General features: G+C 37.6%; 2 protein-coding genes across 12 annotated transcripts in view; one reads left to right on the forward strand and one right to left on the reverse strand.

Moving 5' to 3' along the window:
* The first annotated feature begins 519 nt into the window (after positions 1–519).
* On the forward strand, positions 520–8235 carry LOC139958819 (uncharacterized). Its single transcript, XM_071956181.1, has 7 exons — positions 520–696; positions 1129–1270; positions 2093–2709; positions 2944–3046; positions 5031–5446; positions 6199–6402; positions 7546–8235. Exons 1-7 carry the CDS (start codon positions 661–663, stop codon positions 7585–7587), a joined length of 1560 nt encoding a protein of 519 aa, XP_071812282.1. The 5' UTR covers positions 520–660; the 3' UTR covers positions 7588–8235.
* A 1773-nt stretch (positions 8236–10008) lies between these two features.
* The window catches only part of LOC139958816 (unconventional myosin-X-like), a 93955-nt gene continuing 85390 nt past the window's right edge, over positions 10009–18573 (reverse strand). For all 11 annotated transcript variants that reach the window (XM_071956172.1, XM_071956167.1, XM_071956171.1 and 8 more), the window contains 9 exons: positions 17410–17546; positions 16720–16843; positions 16293–16405; positions 15404–15518; positions 14913–14964; positions 14388–14476; positions 13478–13674; positions 12402–12489; positions 10009–11783 (listed from right to left, as the gene is read on the reverse strand). In XM_071956172.1, coding sequence (XP_071812273.1) covers positions 11703–11783; positions 12402–12489; positions 13478–13674; positions 14388–14476; positions 14913–14964; positions 15404–15518; positions 16293–16405; positions 16720–16843; positions 17410–17546 — 996 coding nt within the window. In that variant the 3' untranslated portion in view covers positions 10009–11702. The remainder of the gene's footprint in view (positions 11784–12401; positions 12490–13477; positions 13675–14387; positions 14477–14912; positions 14965–15403; positions 15519–16292; positions 16406–16719; positions 16844–17409; positions 17547–18573) is intronic.

The raw sequence follows: 18573 nt of genomic DNA on the forward strand, positions 1-18573 counted from the left end.
AATTACTGGAAAGCCATTTGTTTTTACTGGATAAATGTGTAAAATCCAGTCAGAATGTAGTACTCAAAAAGGACTTGGTAATTGAGTAGTACTCAATTACCGTTATAAAAATACTTGGTACTTACACTCGATGAAAAGGTCTTGGACAATATCAGCACCATCATTTAGTACTTGCACTTGGATGCTCAAGTACTCATAGTCATTTTAAAGTACTTGGTACTCGATCGGGCTGACATCATGTTGATCAAGACCTGCGAGAAAAGGTCTACTCATTTTAGTTCATGATACACATGGAACAAGAAACCTTATAAAATTTGTGTGTCAGTCAACGTTACACATAACAATCCTTTAGATAGATTCAGCATCTAAGTTTATATGCAGCTTCGAAGCATGTAAAGCTAAGACCTACTGTCTAGCAAATAAAGCACGGATTACTCCATCGATTCTGATTCTTGGGTTAACAACGAACTTCACCGACACTGAAATCTGTTGGCGTTCCATACTTGTGTGCATCTGCTGCTGCGGCTAGGGACAACGGTAAACAAATTGCACAATCATACTCTGATTGTCTTGGTCCGTGCTTCGATATATTACTTCACTAGGCCTCTGTGCTTAACGTCAGTTTTCTTCAAATATGTATAAGTGTTCTTCTTGTACAAAATGTCTCAAAAGAAAAACGTGGGGCTCTCAGAGAAGGTAAATTAATGATTAATTCTCCGTTCAGCGACCAGCCACTTAGTTGCCTAGGCCTAGCTAACCCGGGCCTAGTTCATTTCAGTTAGAACTTGGGCTAGGCCTAAAGTTTGAAGCTCTCTATCTATGTTAGCCTGACGCTACGGTAACGTTAGGTTAATTTCGTTAAACATTAGTTTAACATACACTTTTTTCAAAAAGAAAGTCGCATTCCGATCATGAATTACATTTTGCGATGCGATACTGGAAAAAAAATTCCCTGGAACAATGCTTGGTTTGTGTTTAAGGTGATATATAGTCCTAGACTACATAGAACTAAATTTGTGCATATCACAGTAATCATAAACAATGCTGACTTTGTTCAATGGTAAAGCAGTAGAGATATGGGAAATGCACTTGCAGAGTTTAGCTTACAATGTTTTCTTTCATTTACAGGTTCAAGACATTAAACGTATGCAGAATAACTGGATGAAGCAAAGATCTGCTGCTGCTGAGGAAATCACACCTGTTGTTGAAACTAAACAAAAAACCAAGAGAGGAAATGTTACTTCAAACACAAGAGTCAATACTGACAAAGGTAACTGAACATTTCTGTCAACAGGTATAGTCTGTTAAAGGGTCTGAATACTCGGGCACAAAGAAACGGCTCATGCCGGTAATCTGACCTAGTTTCGACTCAGGTGTTACAGAAGTGTTAGACACCACCATCGATCCCAGAAAATACACACGCAGCTTGCTACCGTCGGTAATTAGACACTAGTGTACAGTCAATACATGCAGCTATGGTCAATAAACACAACACAGTGTACATAGCAGTGATGGACATCTCAGGTCTAGATAAAAGATAACAAGGTATCACGTTTCATTACTGCATTTTGTAGCCACAAGAAAGAAACTTCACTTGCAAGCAACGGAAACTTTTTCACAGGGCGGCACACAGTTTGGGGCAAGTCTTCTATGCCTTTAAGAGTTATTTTGATCTTCCTGGCTGAAAAGTTGCGTCAAATTTCTTAGAAAGTTAGTTCTTTGCTCTCTCTGGAGATGAAAGGAATTGTTGCAGTCATGATAATGTGTGCACACTTTTTTGCATATGATATTGGCTTGATAACATGTATTCCATTGATGAAATTGTTGATGAATCTCATCAGTTGTATGAGAATGGCAATCATTGATTATACATTGAGTATATTTCAAGTAAATTGTGGTCAGCTGTGGTAAAAAACCTGAAAACTTATTGAATGTCTCATTATGCATTCCATTATAAACACGACCTTCCCAGATTCCCCATGCTGCAATCTTTATTGGTACTCAAATTGTAGTAAATAATCATGACGATGTATATGGCATTGTTGCTATAGTTTCATGTTTAATTGTTCCAGCCTGCTCCTCCTCTCTGCAGACACTCTGTCTTGGATAGTTGGTGGCGGGCAAAAGAAGAAATCTGCAGCACCAATCTCCATTCGTTCGAGATCTGCGTCACCAGCCAGAAATTCATCCAGTAAGCAAGAGAAGGCGAGGCAAACGCCTCGATCACGACCGGCTAGTGGCAAGGTCACCTCCAGGTCAAATCCAACTTCCTCAAGGAGCCATAGAGATTCTCGACCACCAAATGGCATCTCTGGGAAAGTCACCCATGATAACAAAAATGTTACTTCCGAGAAAATTGTCAACAGAAAGCAAAGTTACCAACTTGATCGTTCCCTCTCTGAAACTGACTTGAGGCAAGCATTCGATAAGGTTAAGACAGATACCACACAGGGGACCGGTGAAGGTAGTAATTACGGTAAACCATCATTACACAATGGCAGATCAGAAGATAGATCGACAGATCTACTGAATCAAAACAACTTTGACAATTTGGCTGATCAGCTAAGTCAAAAAGTGAGGAAAACAATTCTAGAGGAACAGAAGACTGCTCTTCTGAAGCTTGGCATTAACCAAGACAGTATACTGTTAAATGAAACAGACCAGGGTTTACCGGAAGCTCATTGCTGTAATAAATGTAAACAATTCATGGTGAGTATCAAAATCAAATTGAGGAATCTTTCATAACATCTGTACTATGATTTTTGCCTATATGACATACAAGCAATTTGAAAAATTTTCCATTAATAAAAGAAAAAAGTATATCATCTCATCGGGTCACGTTAAGGTCGCCCATATGGTTAAGCTTCTGGGTGGAATTATACAGATCTTAAATATACCAGAGAGGTTTATTTCATATGTTGCTGTTTTAAATCTTTCTTTCAGATACCTCCAGATCACGCACCTGTGTTACTGGTCCCTTGTGGTCATACCTTTTGTGAACCTTGTGCCGAGGCTAGGATCAAGTGTCCAGCTTGCAGGACCAAGGGTAAACAATCTGAGTTTCATTGTTAATCTGGATCAAACTTGATGGTAATGGTCAGTTGATTCGGTGGCCACAAAATAGTACAAGGCTTTGAGAGGTCATTCTTCATAGAGCTTTCATCTTATAATGAACAAAATTGGTAACAGTCTTTAGTCTTTGACTGTAAGGTTGAAGGGAGTACACAGGAATAGGAGGTCAGAGGTCATGTAACGTTATTTACAGTCAAAAGAAAAAATTATCCATACCTCTTTGCATCTATCTTAGAGTGTTGCTCATATTGTAATGGCAGTTAAACTATTCAGTTTGCAAAGGTAAAGAAAAAGGCAAGAGAGCCTTATGGGCATGTTACAGAATAATTGATTCCAGTAGAGGGCTATTTATCTTGGACAGTCTTTGCACCCTCTCTTTCAAAGACCTTTCTATTGTACCTTCTTAGTTTGGGCCTCTAGTCTTTCACCACTCTTTATAGAATTGCTCTTGTGAACAGTGGCGGAGCTAGCGGTATTGGCCAGGGGTCGAGAATGGTCTGTAGGGGCGCTTTCGACACTATCTAAGCGGAGCGCCACCACAGGTTGAAATTTTTTGAGTAAAGATACTCCCTAGATCGCCGGAAATTACCATTTCCGGGCCTTGCCAATTTGCAGATAAACAAAGAATAAATAGGTGTCATCGCCATTTTGTCAGAAAATTACACCAACAAAATGTGACAAATGTTAATAGGTATTTGAGAGCCCAATAAAAAAATCAATAACTGCGAATAAGTAAAAAGTGGTAAAAAGCTGAAAAGGGCGCCAGCATTCCATTTGAGTCCGTCGGGGGGGGGTCAACTGCCCCCTCTGACTATATGGACACTCCGCCACTGCTTGTGAAACCACAGGTCAAACCCTTTGCAGGTTTAATGGCACTTCAGTAGCATTTTACTTTAAACAAACTTGATCATGTTTCCAAGGATTCCATCTTTGTCCTCTGCTGACCTGAAATGACCTTTGACCTCCCAAAAGCAATAGGACCTTACCATTCAATAGCATCTACACGTATGCAGTTCGACTGTGCTGTAATTTTGTAGTTAAATGTTTCATGAGCCAGGCCATTACATACTGTACACAGAGACACAAGAAGTTAAGAACCATCTCATTTGGCAAGGATTGAAATACAGGTAATGGCCAGTGCTATCTGTTATAATTATTATTTCTCCAGTTGTGTTAATGTAATGTTCACACTATCTCTTTCCCTGAACATTGCTCTTTCAGCAAGCAATTTCTGTTTAAACCTTTTATCTCTTTACACTGCAAGGCTATACCTTCTGTGATGATGTAATGAAAATCTGTGTGTGTGTTTGACTATAAAGGTATTCCTTTGTTGACTGGAATGTCTGAGATATGGAAAGCCTTGACTGAGATTCCTTCTTTAATATATAAATGAGTTAAGTCCAGGTATCCCCATTCATTGGAATGAGTTCTGCTGAATGCATGACAGTGTATTGTAGCATTCATGGCAAATCTGTTCAGTAGTAATGGACCATTCAGCAACACAGTGGCTAGTTCTGTGTTATATTTATGTATAGGGCCCTGTTCTGTCCATTACAGGGGCAAATTGACTTTCTAGGTTACTGGAAAACTCATGTTGGATTTCTTTTAGTTTGTTTAGAGCTTGTGAAATTATCATTTGAATCTGGAGTTGAGAATGGAATCACTTTGGTTGATTTAATTTGAATTTTCATATGTAGGTCCCTTCCTAGGTGCCTGTTGTGTTTTTTACTCCTGTGTGCAAACAAGCAGTGTGTACTGATATAACAGCTGGAATATTCTTGTGGTGGACAAACTTGGCCTAGTAACGTACAATAGCAGTGGAAACCAATTCGTAACACATGAGAGCTCATGTCAGACGAGAGTTTCTTTGGAATCATTTTAAGCACTGTCGTAATATTTCCTGAATTATTATATTGAATATATCAGTATTCTCGGCCTTACTTCCCTATTCATTTCAGTTTTGTCGACAGCTGTGAACGAGTCACTCCAAGAGATCATTCTGAGAACAGCTGGTAAGGCAAAAGGAGAGACCTTGTCTGGTAGTCGTTCAACAAAAGCAGAAGGTGCTACCCAATCAAATGTGTCAGAAAAATCTAGAAGTTACAATCCATCAGATTATTCAGATGATTCAAGTAATAAATGGGAAAATGGAGGTGGAAGAATTGGAGACCAAAATGAAATGGTTTTTCGTCAGGATGGAGATTTCCGCTCCACATTTACTCCTCTCACGAGAGGTACAGACATTTCGGAGCAATTGGAGAGATATAAGGAAGAGTTCGAGTCACTCTCTATCAGATGTGAAGCTTACGAACATGAAGAAGAAGATACCTTGATTAGAGTGAAGAAGAAAACTGAGGAAATTGATAAACAGAAAGTAAGTTACATTTGCATAATACAAATATCTAGATGCTGGTCACAATCCTATGCTAAATACATATAATATTAATACTAATATAGACATTAGGTCTGAGTCCTATGCATAATACAAATATTAATATAGATACTGGTCTGAATCTTGTGCTTTTAAATACAAATAATGGGGAATGGTCAGTGACCATTGTCAGCGTACCCAGTCGACCAACACTAAAGGATGTTCCTACTGCCACAACAACATGGAAAACTATTTTATATTTGAAATTGTACATGTGCATTGCATATCTGTAATAATATCCTATCTCAAGAATTGGCGCCACATTCTCCACAAAATACCTGGCTTTCCTTTCATGTCAGTCAGTGAAATTCATCAATTTAGTTGATTTATTGTCGAAGAAAATAATTGCTACTATATCATAGGGTACTGTGGACCGCATTAACAGGGCATTGAAACATTGCAAACTGCAGGAACTTTTCCTACTTGTGGTATTGGTCATCCGTCTGTACTTAATAGAGGGATAAGTTGATTTTTTCTATTTATTTATTTGTTTATTTACTTATTTTATTTACGTCCCAGTCAGAAAGGACGGCACTCCCAAGCGGCAGATCCATAAATTGTCCATATTGCAGGTCTGTTAGCTTCATGCTGTGGTAAAGTGACACTGTACATATTCATTAATGAATTATGTTACCAGTGTTTGCAAAATGAAGGGAAAAAAAAGAATTGCCGCAATATCTTTATTTCCTTCCCAGAAACAAATCTGCAATATTGAACGAGAACAACAAAGGATAAAAGATGAGATTACGAGTCTACAGGAGAAGTTGTCCGTATTGCATTCTCATCAGGAGGAATTTCAGTCACAATGTAATGCATTGGAAGAAGTAAAAGAAAATGAGTTCAGGCAATTGAAATCAATTAGGGACACGAAGAAAGGAATAGAGAAACAAAGAGATAAGGTAGTTAACATTTTGTTTTGTACTCATTTTGTTTTGTTTTGATTATTTATGGTCGACCGTAAGATTTTGAATACATGTGCTTTTATATCTTCATTTCGGGTACCTCCCCGAGTCACATGATAGCTGAATGATAAACTCAATTTTGTTCCAAGAATATCAGGATCTTCCAGTGTTAAAAGGCAGGTTTATACCAAGGCAGGGCAATATTTTAAGACAACCAGGTCCTAAATTTGGTTGTCCAAAAACATGTAGCAAAACAACAAAGAATGCCCAATATGTATGTATGATAGGTGAATAGAACACCAGCTTTGAGCTGTTAAAACTCCACTTTGGGTGGATCAAGGGCCTACCACTATTTTGTTTTATTTTACTACCTCCAAAGTGATGGAGGGCGAATTCAATTCAGAATGTTTGGGGGGGGGGGGGGGGATTATGGGGATATGTAGTTCAGTCCAATCTGAATTTGATTGTCTCCTTTGACCATTAAAACTTTGCCCTGCGAAGGATGTATTTCAATCTACCCAATCACTGTTATGTGATATCTAAAAGGTCATAATAGGCAGCTTCATGAAGTCTGTCACAAGAATATCAGGATAGGAGAAACTTCCAATTTTCAAATGCCAGTTTAGTTTTTTTCAATAAAAATGATGAAATCTAATAGAAAAACAGTTCATCCTTGGGAACTTCTTCAGTCTGTTTCTCCAGTGAAGCAAGGATCTGCCCTGATTGTGGCATAAGGACAATGTGTTACTAAGATGGTAAATGTTGAGCTCCAAGATATGGAAAAACTATAATGCATAGACCCAAAGCATTTCAGTCAACAACAATACTGGGATGTGAGGTTCCTGGCACAAGGCTATACCATACTGAATCCCCAAATTGAGATATAAGTTTAAGAAGTTAGTCTGAAGGCCAGGAAGAAGTGCATCATCTATTGTGCTCAAAATTCATAATGCATTTTTTGGTAGGGTTTTACATGTTTTAATCTTTTATTTTCACCATATTGTAAATGTGGTCAAATCAATTCATGTCCCCAGTCTCTTGATGTGGGAAGATACAAAGTAGGGATGATACAAATTAGCATCTTTTTCAAATTTCCCGGACTATTAAGGTTACATCTTTTCTTTTCTTTCCTTTTGACAGATCAAATTTCTTGCCAGAAATGTTGGTCTCACTTTGGATTGACTAAATCTGTAAAGATTACCTCAGGAATGATGCTGCATGTGTGATAAAGATCTCATGAATATGCATATATCGATTGAGGACACTTCATCCATTGAAAGCAGAGCCTGCAGGGTGCGTAGAGGAGGAATGCACACCACACCTGTGAAGAACCAAGATTATGGAGAACCAGGAGTAGAGATGACTGGGTTCTATCTACATGCAGGATATTGTCATGGTTCTTACCCTCTCAGTTCAATACCATGATGGAGATTTATTCAGTAAGATATGAACAGATGACAGTTCATATCGGATTCAGAAGAATTATGTGTAAATTAGGACTTGAGTAGTAGTAACTGGTAGTATGACAGTGTATGGGTTAGCAAGGAGGAAGATGGACCAGTACTAGAAATGGTTCCTGAAAAGCCAAGCCACATCTCATATTTTCCTGTTGAATTCTACTGTACATATTTTAACCAGAGACGAGCGAAGATGAGGATGTGTCTGGTTAGGTTAATGATAAAGAAGAACGACAACTCCTCAAAGGAAAATATTGGAAAGTTACCCTAACCTATGTTAGTGTATGGCTACACCTCCTGATTAGTATGCTATGTAGATTTAGCAAAGAAAATAAATTTGGCTAATAGAAGGCCAAATGGTCCAAAGGTCAAACCCTTGTCCTATTTTTTGCCCAAATCGCCACTTTTTTAATATTTCCCAAAATTGGACCTGCGGTGTGTGGCGCCCTTTGGATTCCTTTTCTGGTGGCAAGAGTAGTATAAACACTCATATTTGTTGGAAAAATGAAATTTCAAAACCATATCTCAACATCATTTCATATGGAATTTAAATGACTAAAACTTTGTTGAATGACACTTTTGTCTTGGGGGAGAAGCGTCTACTGGGTGCTGGGAGTCCGTTCTACGTATCCAGCGAGAAATTTAAGAACTTTCATTTTTGGCCCAAATTCTCCAATTTTGTAAGGCTATACCCTTATGATTTTGTCTGATTTTGGCCCAAATCGCAACTTTTTTAATATTTCCCAAAATTGGACCTGCGGTGTGTGGTGCCCTTTGGATTCCTTTTCAGGTGGCAAGAGTAGTATAAACACTCATATTTGTTGGAAAAATGAAATTTCAAAACCATATCTCGACACCATTTCATATCGAACTTAAATGACTAAAACTTCGTCAAATGACACTTTTGTCTCGAGAAAAGCGTCTACTGGGTGCTGGGAGTCCGTTCTACGTATCCAGCGAGAAATTTAAGAACTTTCATTTTTGGCCCAAATTCTCCAATTTTGTAAGGCTATACCCTTATGATTTTGGCCCAAATCGCAACTTTTTCAATATTTCCCAAAATTGGACCTGCGGTGTGTGGCGCCCTTTGGATTCCTTTTCAGGTGGCAAGAGTAGTATAAACACTCATATTTGTTGGAAAAATGAAATTTCAAAACCATATCTGGACATCATTTCATATCGAACTTAAATGACTAAAACTTTGTTGAATGACACTTTTGTCTTGGGGGAGAAGCGTCTACTGGGTGCTGGGAGTCCGTTCTACGTATCCAGCGAGAAATTTAAGAACTTTCATTTTTGGCCCAAATTCTCCAACTTTGTAAGGCTATACCCTTATGATTTTGTCTGATTTTGGCTCAAATCGCAACTTTTTCAATATTTCCCAAAATTGGACCTGCGGTGTGTGGTGCCCTTTGGATTCCTTTTCAGGTGGCAAGAGTAGTATAAACACTCATATTTGTTGGAAAAATGAAATTTCAAAACCATATCTCGACATCATTTCATATGGAATTTAAATGACTAAAACTTTGTTGAATGACACTTTTGTCTTGGGGGAGAAGCGTCTACTGGGTGCTGGGAGTCCGTTCTACGTATCCAGCGAGAAATTTAAGAACTTTCATTTTGGCCCAAATTCTCCAATTTTGTAAGGCTATACCCTTATGATTTTGGCCCAAATCGCGACTTTTTTAATACTTCCCAAAATTGGACCTGCGGTGTGTGGCGCCCTTTGGATTCCTCTTCAGGTGACAAGAGTAGTATAAACACTCATATTTGTTGGAAAAATGAAATTTCAAAACCATATCTCGACATCATTTCATATGGAATTTAAATGACTAAAACTTTGTCGAATGACACTTTTGTCTTGGGGGAGAAGCGTCTCCTGGGTGCTGGGAGTCCATTCTACGTATCCAGCGAGAAATTTGAGGACTTTCATATTTGGCCCAAATTTGCCAATTTCATAAGGCTATACCCTTATGATTTTGTCCGATTTTTGCCCAAATCACGACCTTTTTAATATTTCCCAAAATTGGACCTGCGTTGTGTGGCGCCCTTTGGATTCCTTTCCAGGTGACAAGAGTAGTATAAACACTCATATTTGCTGGAAAAATGAAATTTCAAAACCATATCTCGACGTCAAAAATAGGAGTTGTTAAAACTTTCAGGTGTTATATTTAAATGTATACTGTTGTAAACATTACATGGTATAAAAAAGTGGAACAAAACATAATATAAACTGTGAAAGGTTACAAACATATTAAAGGGAATAATCAAATAAATGTGAAATTATTTGACCTGATTGTCATGGTAACAAGAAATAGTAATCCAGTCGAAACTTATTTAATATTTTAATTACTATACAATTGCAAACTTATCAATAAATGTCTATAAATCTATACTTATTATTTGACTGGGAGCAACACTCATAAGATTATCCAGATTTAAATTGCTTCCTATGCATTGCACCCCCTCCCCCAACATAAGCATGGAAGATAGCAAACTGTTTAACTTATATAGTCAAACAAACAAATAATATGGTAAATACAAAGTTTCTTCTTACATAAAAATCTTGTATCTAACCCACTGAAGTCATGATGTTCCATTACAGTTAGTTTTTAATTTTTCCTTTCTATAATACAATTATTAACCTTTCACCACCCGGCTGGCCCAATACTGTAGCTTCATATATCTCAGTAAACAGGACTAACGTTCAGCAAAACATGGTTCATTAAATTAATGATTTAAATAATTTGTTTCTTTCATATTAAACACAAACATTGACAAACTTGTAAACCAAAAGGCACTCAATCTATAAACAATATTCTATTAAGTTACATAGATATTAATATCTAACAATACATTACGAACACATCGGTCTGGGAAAATTGAAATGCTAAGAAACAAGACGGTTAGCCAGCACTGCTAACATAGGTTCCTAAACATTGCTTTCTCTGGTGCTACTTAGGAATTGTTACTCTTTGTATCGTATAGCATGTAGTATTTAATACCCACAAATATACAACAGATGACCCCAGTGTTCATTATTACTATTTCATTTGATTCTGCAATGATTTTATCACCAAGTGGATGAAAAAGATGAGTGATTTAAGCCAAAAAAATTCAACAAATGGATCGTTTTAGTAATTAGAATGCTGATACATAATAATAGTACTGATATTATTTATAGCACTCTGGACAACACGGGAGTTGTAAACAAACTGTTTACAAATACTGTCAGTGAATAAGAATAACTAAATATGCATGAAGTAATTGCATACTAAATATGCATGAAGTAGTTGCATACTAAATATGCATGAAGTTGTTGCATACTAAATATGCATGAAGTAGTTGCGTGGCAGGGATTGTTAAGTATGCAACCCTGTAATGATAATGATAAAGTGTTAGTCGTAAGATTTGAAATTGAACAACCAACCTGACAGTTGCTGTAATAAGATGTATTAGTAGTGAACCGCGTAAATTATTGTTCTCTAGGATCAAAATATTACAAAACTGGAGAAAATCATACACTGGCAAGACAACATAACTTTTCTTTGTAAATCCTGTATGTGCTACGAGGCAGGTATAGTTCGGTGCGACTGTTAAACAGGTCCAAAATCTGATCCCGGAAACTTCCAACACTCTGATACATCGATGCAAATTAAAAAGGAAAAATGTGACTATTTAGACATGGTTGAACCAAACCTGGTAGCGAACAAATGGTTTTAAATATTTCAATGGATAGTACCATAGTTTCTCTCTATTAAAGGATCAGAAAGCTGTTGGGCATCATCAATCTCCTAAAATATATAAACTGCAATCTTTTAAAGGAACGTCGTGGACCTGTTATCTTGGAATTACAGAGTTCTGCCTCCTGTGGACAATTTCGTTGATGTAGGCTTTCATCAGTTTGGCAATCTCAATAACCTGTGTAAACAAGAGAATAATACAGGAACCATAAAAAGCATTAAAAATTGGGCAATAACTTTCAACGGATTCCCCCTTCAAACAGAACAACACAAGCCGCCTTCTGAATGACTAAATTTGATTTTCATTACGAATAGGCAGAGATGCCAACCTCTTGACACAAAAAAACAGACTGAATATCCTAAAAAATCAGATTTTGGAGAGAAAAATTAGATTTTCACGAAAACTTGACACTACCACTGGCCCGTTAGCCCCGGGCCAGTAAAATGTCAGAAAAATGTTTTACTGGTAAGAACGGGCAAGTAAAATGTTTGCTTTTTCATTAACATTTAATGAGAAAATTGTAAAGCTGCCGATTCCGCGAATTTCCCGCCCATATAGGCTCGTTGTTCAACGTGTTTGTCGGGGTTTGGGGGGTTACTTGTACATGTTTCTATGCGATTCCGCTTCCTTAAAAAAAAAAATTCTAGTTTTTTATTTGTTTTATTTGAAAGATGACAAATTGTATTTCAAGAGGCAATATTGTATTATCGTATTTCACTTGTTTTATAGTACTAAATAGGATAAAATCGTACTGGTTGGAATCTCTGAATAGGTGTGTCTCCTCCAAAACCTTACCTCATTTGTTTCAAAGGTTAGTTCTTCCTTCATGCCTTCCATGACAATCTTGTATTCATTAGGAATAGGAGCACCAAAAGACAAAATCCTGGAAGAGAAATGGTCACAAGTTTATAAGGATTGTAAAATTGATTAAAAACTGATGCCATTGGTATAATAATTCACTATTATAACTGAGGTAGGTCTACCCCCAACACCCACTCTGTATTAACTAAATAGTCACTTGTCAATTTACCCCCACATCCCCTACAACTCACCACTACAACATCCCCCACTCCCTAAACATCTCTCCATAGCCACAAATCATCTACTCCTTAGATAAATCATTAACTACATATCCACATGTCTATCTATACACCCATCCCATACAACTGACTACCACTTACCCTCTGCCTACATATCTCTATAGCCAGAAATCATTAACTACATATCCACATGTCTATCTATACACCTATCCCATACAACTGACTACCACTTACCCCTACACATCCCTATCCCAGCACATCTCTATAGCCACAAATCATTAACTACATATCCACATGTCTATCTATACACCCATCCCATACAACTGACTACCACTTACCCCTACACATCCCTATCCCAGCACATCTCTATAGCCACAAATCATTAACTACATATCCACATGTCTATCTATACACCCATCCCATACAACTGACTACCACTTACCCTTATCCATCCCTATCCCAGCACATCTCTATAGCCACAAATCATTAACTACATATCCACAAATCTGTCTAAACACCCATCCCATATAACTGACTACCACTTACCCCTACACATCCCTATCCCAGCACATCTCTATAGCCACAAATCATTAACTACATATCCACATGTCTATCTATTCACCTATCCCATACAACTGACTACCACTTACCCCTACACATCCCTATCCCAGCACATCTCTATAGCCACAAATCATTAACTACATATCCACATGTCTATCTATACCATGTCCCCTACCATTTACACTTAATGCAACCTACAAAGCTACAGAAATGGCCAGATTAAAATGAATGTCACAATTTCAAAGTGAGTGACCGGGAAGGTTTTATTACTTTTCATAGGGAATCTCTTCGACTGGGGTGCCTTCTCCTCGTTGGTGTATAGCGACCATCTTAGCACCCACGGCCAACCACAGCTTAGTCGGATACTTTGAGCTCCTGCTCTCTACATCAAATAATCTGGTTCCGTAGTATTCCCACTGTTTGATGGAATTCATGTAGGTCTGCTGAGCATCTTCTACTATCATCCCCTAGAAAATCAGAGAAGAACCATTATGTACATTTCATCACTGAACATCTTCTATTATACAACACCTAATTATATTCCGGCCATTTGATTGGTCAATTGCCCGTCGATTGCATGCAAAATCCGCTCTATTGCACTCTATGAAATAGAACCATGTGTTATACTTTTTTGATAGCACTTTTTTTCAATGGTAAGAGAGCAGAGAAACCTGTCTGTTCAAAACAATCTGTTGCATGAGTGCATTTTACATCTAATTATATTGAAATTTGAAGGTGTTGTATAAAACAAATAACGAATGGTTTCCATTCGTGCAGTAGTGCAAATATTTCATTCGTTGAAAGATGTAATTTGTTCCATCTTTCAACTCATGAAATATTTGCACTATTGCACTCATAACCATTCATTATTTGTATACTATTATCCCCTAGAAAATCAAAGAAGAAGCATTATGTACATTTCATCATCACTGAGTTAAGAAAGGAGTTAGAACATCAACCCTTGTCATAGAATCACTTTGTACATGTAAGCTCACCGGGCAGTGTAGGGCAGCAACACTTATTGCCATATGGTTCCAAACTCATATGGTTCCACTTTGCACCTAAATGACGACCCCCTTCCCCTCCATACCACATTCATGTCTGGCAACTTGTACAGAATATATTGCTAAATGGAGTACCACCTATCATCAGACAAGGTAAATAACATGTTAACAGTTACCCTGAGTAGTTTCCATTTGTTTACAATTTCACTCGTCTTGGAAGATATTTCGTCAGCATAAACTGAATCCAGGATTGTGTCATCAGATGCTGTTGATGAAAGGAACAACATGAAATTGATAAATGTATTGATGCAAGGAATAAAATGGGAGACCTGTTCCTCTCTTCTTACCTTCCCTGTAAAAAATGGCAAATGACACTGAAATGATGGAGCAGTAACATTGTAACTGACACGATTTGAACGGAAGAAACAGTTCACAAGTGAGGGCAGTCTTCGTAAACTAATTCCTATTTCTGTTTAATAGTGTATGTATTTTAGTAACAGCAGAATAAGTGACATCCGCATAGTAAACAAACTGATATGCCTTTAACATCACTAATGGTGGAATATTTTTGAAAGTGGAATATTTGTTTTTCTTATCCAACATAAGAAATATCACAATATATAAGCCACCAGAAATATCTAATAAGGGTGGCAGCTCTTAAGAAATGTTAAACAATAAAATCCCCATATCGCAGAATTTACCTGACTTTTGTAACTTCTTGAGGGTTTTCACCCCGAGACCTCTCAAAGTTCCCTAAAAGAAAAGATAAGAATGAAAAAATGTGTTTTTGTCAGAATTGATTAAGCTATTAGGAACTTTTCAGCAGTATGATAAAGATGGATCATATAAATAATTGAAACCTCTCTTGAACCTCCACACAGTATATCTCTGCCAACCGTTTCATCTCAGTGACATCTAACTCTATTCCTATCTTCAATATTTCAGGTATCCTACCTCTCTTGATCCTCCACACAGTATATCTCTGCCAACTGTTTCATCTCAGTGACATCTAACTCTATTCCCATCTTCAATATTTCAGGTATCCTACTTTCCTTTACTGGTTGATTTCTTTGCAGCTGGGAGATCTCATAAAACTGAGCTCTTTTTTTGAAAAATAAGTTTTTGCTCTTTTGAAAAGTTACTTTATGTTTATATTTCACTTCCCCAGACATTTGTTATTGTTGCTACTTACCGTAATCAGATTATCCTTAGTTTGCTTCATAGGGAAACCAGCAAACTCATTCTCATCTTTCTTTGTATGGTCTTGTTTTAGTTTCTCAATTGGGTAAACTTCACCTAGATTACGACTGGAAAACAAAAATATTCCATATAATAACACTTGCATGAAATGGAATGATAGGAAAGCTGCCACAGTATAATTGGGAGGGGAGGGGGCAGGGGAGCTAGGGGTTGTTCCATTTGGGTGATAGGCATAATGTCAACTTTGGCATATTCTGTGCAAGAGTTTCAGACAATTTTGCAACCTGTGTACAATACTGGTTTACTGTATTGACCCTCTCTGCTTCCCTATCCTCCCACCCCCATCATCATCAGTTTGATATTGGTTTACCTCTATCATAATGGTACATGCCACACCATAACCCTGCCAACATGTCACAGGTGTTTCAAACTCAGAGTCAAATTGGTGGATATTTTGAAACACTAGAATCGCTTATTCAATCTATTTATATAACATGAACATCTACTGCAAGCATTAGAACAGCTTTTATGGCGATCTTCCAAAGGTGTCCATGAAAATCAGAGAACGAAGACTTAGAGCAGCTGGTCACTACCACCGACACCCAGAAGAAGCAGCCAACAAGTTCATTCTCTGGGAGCCAAAACATGGTATCCCTGGTGTAAGGCATAAACCTTCCTGCATTTCCTACTAGAGGACAGTGGGGCTGAAAGTATGTGTGAGCTAGCAACCCAATATGGAAGACAGAAATGACTGGAAATCTCGATGCCAGGTTATTGTCCGGCCAACTTCTCCTACCCCTCATGATGATAATGGTCGACCGAGGTCGAACTGATGATGATGAAGCATTAAATAGTCTTTATGATTGTTTTAATAAACTCACATCCAATCTCCCTCCTCATAGTCTCCTTTGATACACTGCATCCTTAGAGCGGCCAGGTAGATCAGCTTCTCCTCGGTGGCTGGGTAGTGCTCTGTAATAACATCTTCATGAGCCTTCAAAGAAAGGATACGACGTTGTTATGTACACAAGAAAATCTGAAAATGTTTAAATTATCACTTCACTTGACTAAATAAATTATGTTTGATTATGGAATGACACACGATGCAATATTGCCTTCTTTCTGTTTACTGGGAACTGTCTCCATATCATGTTTTATTAAGTTGGAAAGTTGTCTACTTTCCCAAGGATGCTATGAAGTGAATGTCCCTCAATAGACTTATTCAGATGTAATGCCTATTACTACAATAGTAAGAACCTGCATTCTACAGCATTAAAAGCAGCAAACATTGTTAAATCAGCCCCTTACCTGTTCGTACATGAAGCTGTACTCTAGACCGTACGGATCAACGTTGTCAGTGTCGACAAAACAAGACAGTTTGAAGAATAACTGCCAAGGATGACCCCTGTCACTGAGATTCCTGACTTTATACCTATGGTGAAAACGATGGGGAAAAAAAAAATCTTGAACAAGAGGTAGAAAAAAATTGAAGTATTCAGATATTAGAGATGTTTAGACATAATTAATGAATGGGTACCTGAAAATATCTTGAGCTTTAAGCACATAAAAAAGACAATGACATAGCCATAAAGACCTGGAGTTGCAAAACAAAAGGAAGAAAAGTGTAAACATATTTGGACAATGATGTTAACTTTACCACACGTGTAGCACCTTGGAATAGGTGGACGATGTTCATCACTTAGCCTCACATTTACACACATTATATTTTAATTGCTGGTACTGTTATTTATGGAAGTGTTCTGTTGCCATATTGGTAATACTAATTATTTCTAACATACCTGCTTAAACTCTCATGGCTTTAAAGTGGGACTAAAGTATTATCTATTGTCTCACAGTAGGGATCTCAAAATAATCTGACATGAAATATGATTTTAAAATGGTAAGAGAAATGTCACATGGAGTTGTGTTTTGGGAAATCCCCAGGTTTACACTGATGAGGAGGGGGTAAGGCAGGTTCGGTTCCAATATAATTCTTACCTTTCAAACCTGGCAAGCACGTCTGCTACTACCATCCTGTTTTCTATCGCTCTCTCCACCATACCGCTGCGTTCAAATAATGCAAACTTGTTCAAGCATTCCTCCAGGTTTAATCCTTTAACCAGTGTGCGAACCACCTGGAGGTGACAGGAAAAATGGAATCAACATTCTGAGCAGTAGAATACTATTACCATGGAGACAACTAACAGAGTGGATGGCTAAAAGCCTCAGAAAACTTATAAACATCACAACGTTCAATAATCCCACCAAGGTCGCCTTCATCATTGAGGCATAGTATTGTATCTTTCAATCCAGGGTCTGGAGGGGGTGATGCTGTTATTGACCAATGATGTAAATATTCACATCTTACATGATTAATATAAATAACTTAATTATAACATGAACATTCATGAATTACTTACATGACCAGCTGTAGTGGACGAATTGATTGCAATCTCGCACCAGCCACCTCCATAGTCAGGAGGGGATGATGCTGTTATTGACCAATGATGTGAATATTCACATCTTACATGATTAATATAAATAACTAAATTATGACATGAATATCCATGAATTACTTACATGACCAGCTGTAGTGGACGAATTGATTGCAATCTCACAGCAGCCACCTCCATAGTCAGGAGGGGATGATGTTGTTATTGGCCAATGATGTGAATATTCACATCTTACATGATTAATATAAATAACTTAATTATAACATGAATATTCATGAATTACTTACATGAACAGCTGTAGTGGACGAATTGATTGCAATCTCGCACCAGCCACCTCCATAGTCAGGAGGGGATGATGCTGTTATTGGCCAATGATGTGAATATTCATATCTTACATGATTAATATAAATAACTAAATTATAACATGAATATCCATGAATTACTTACATGACCAGCTGTAGTGGACGAATTGATTGCAATCTCACACCAGCCACCTCCATAGTCAGGAGGGGATGATGCTGTTATTGACCAATGATGTGAATATTCACATCTTACATGATTAATATAAATAACTAAATTATGACATGAATATCCATGAATTACTTACATGACCAGCTGTAGTGGACGAATTGATTGCAATCTCACAGCAGCCACCTCCATAGTCAGGAGGGGATGATGTTGTTATTGGCCAATGATGTGAATATTCACA

The sequence above is a fragment of the Apostichopus japonicus genome, chromosome 18 (assembly GCF_037975245.1).
Source record: "Apostichopus japonicus isolate 1M-3 chromosome 18, ASM3797524v1, whole genome shotgun sequence".
NCBI classification, from domain to species: Eukaryota; Metazoa; Echinodermata; class Holothuroidea; order Aspidochirotida; family Stichopodidae; genus Apostichopus; species Apostichopus japonicus.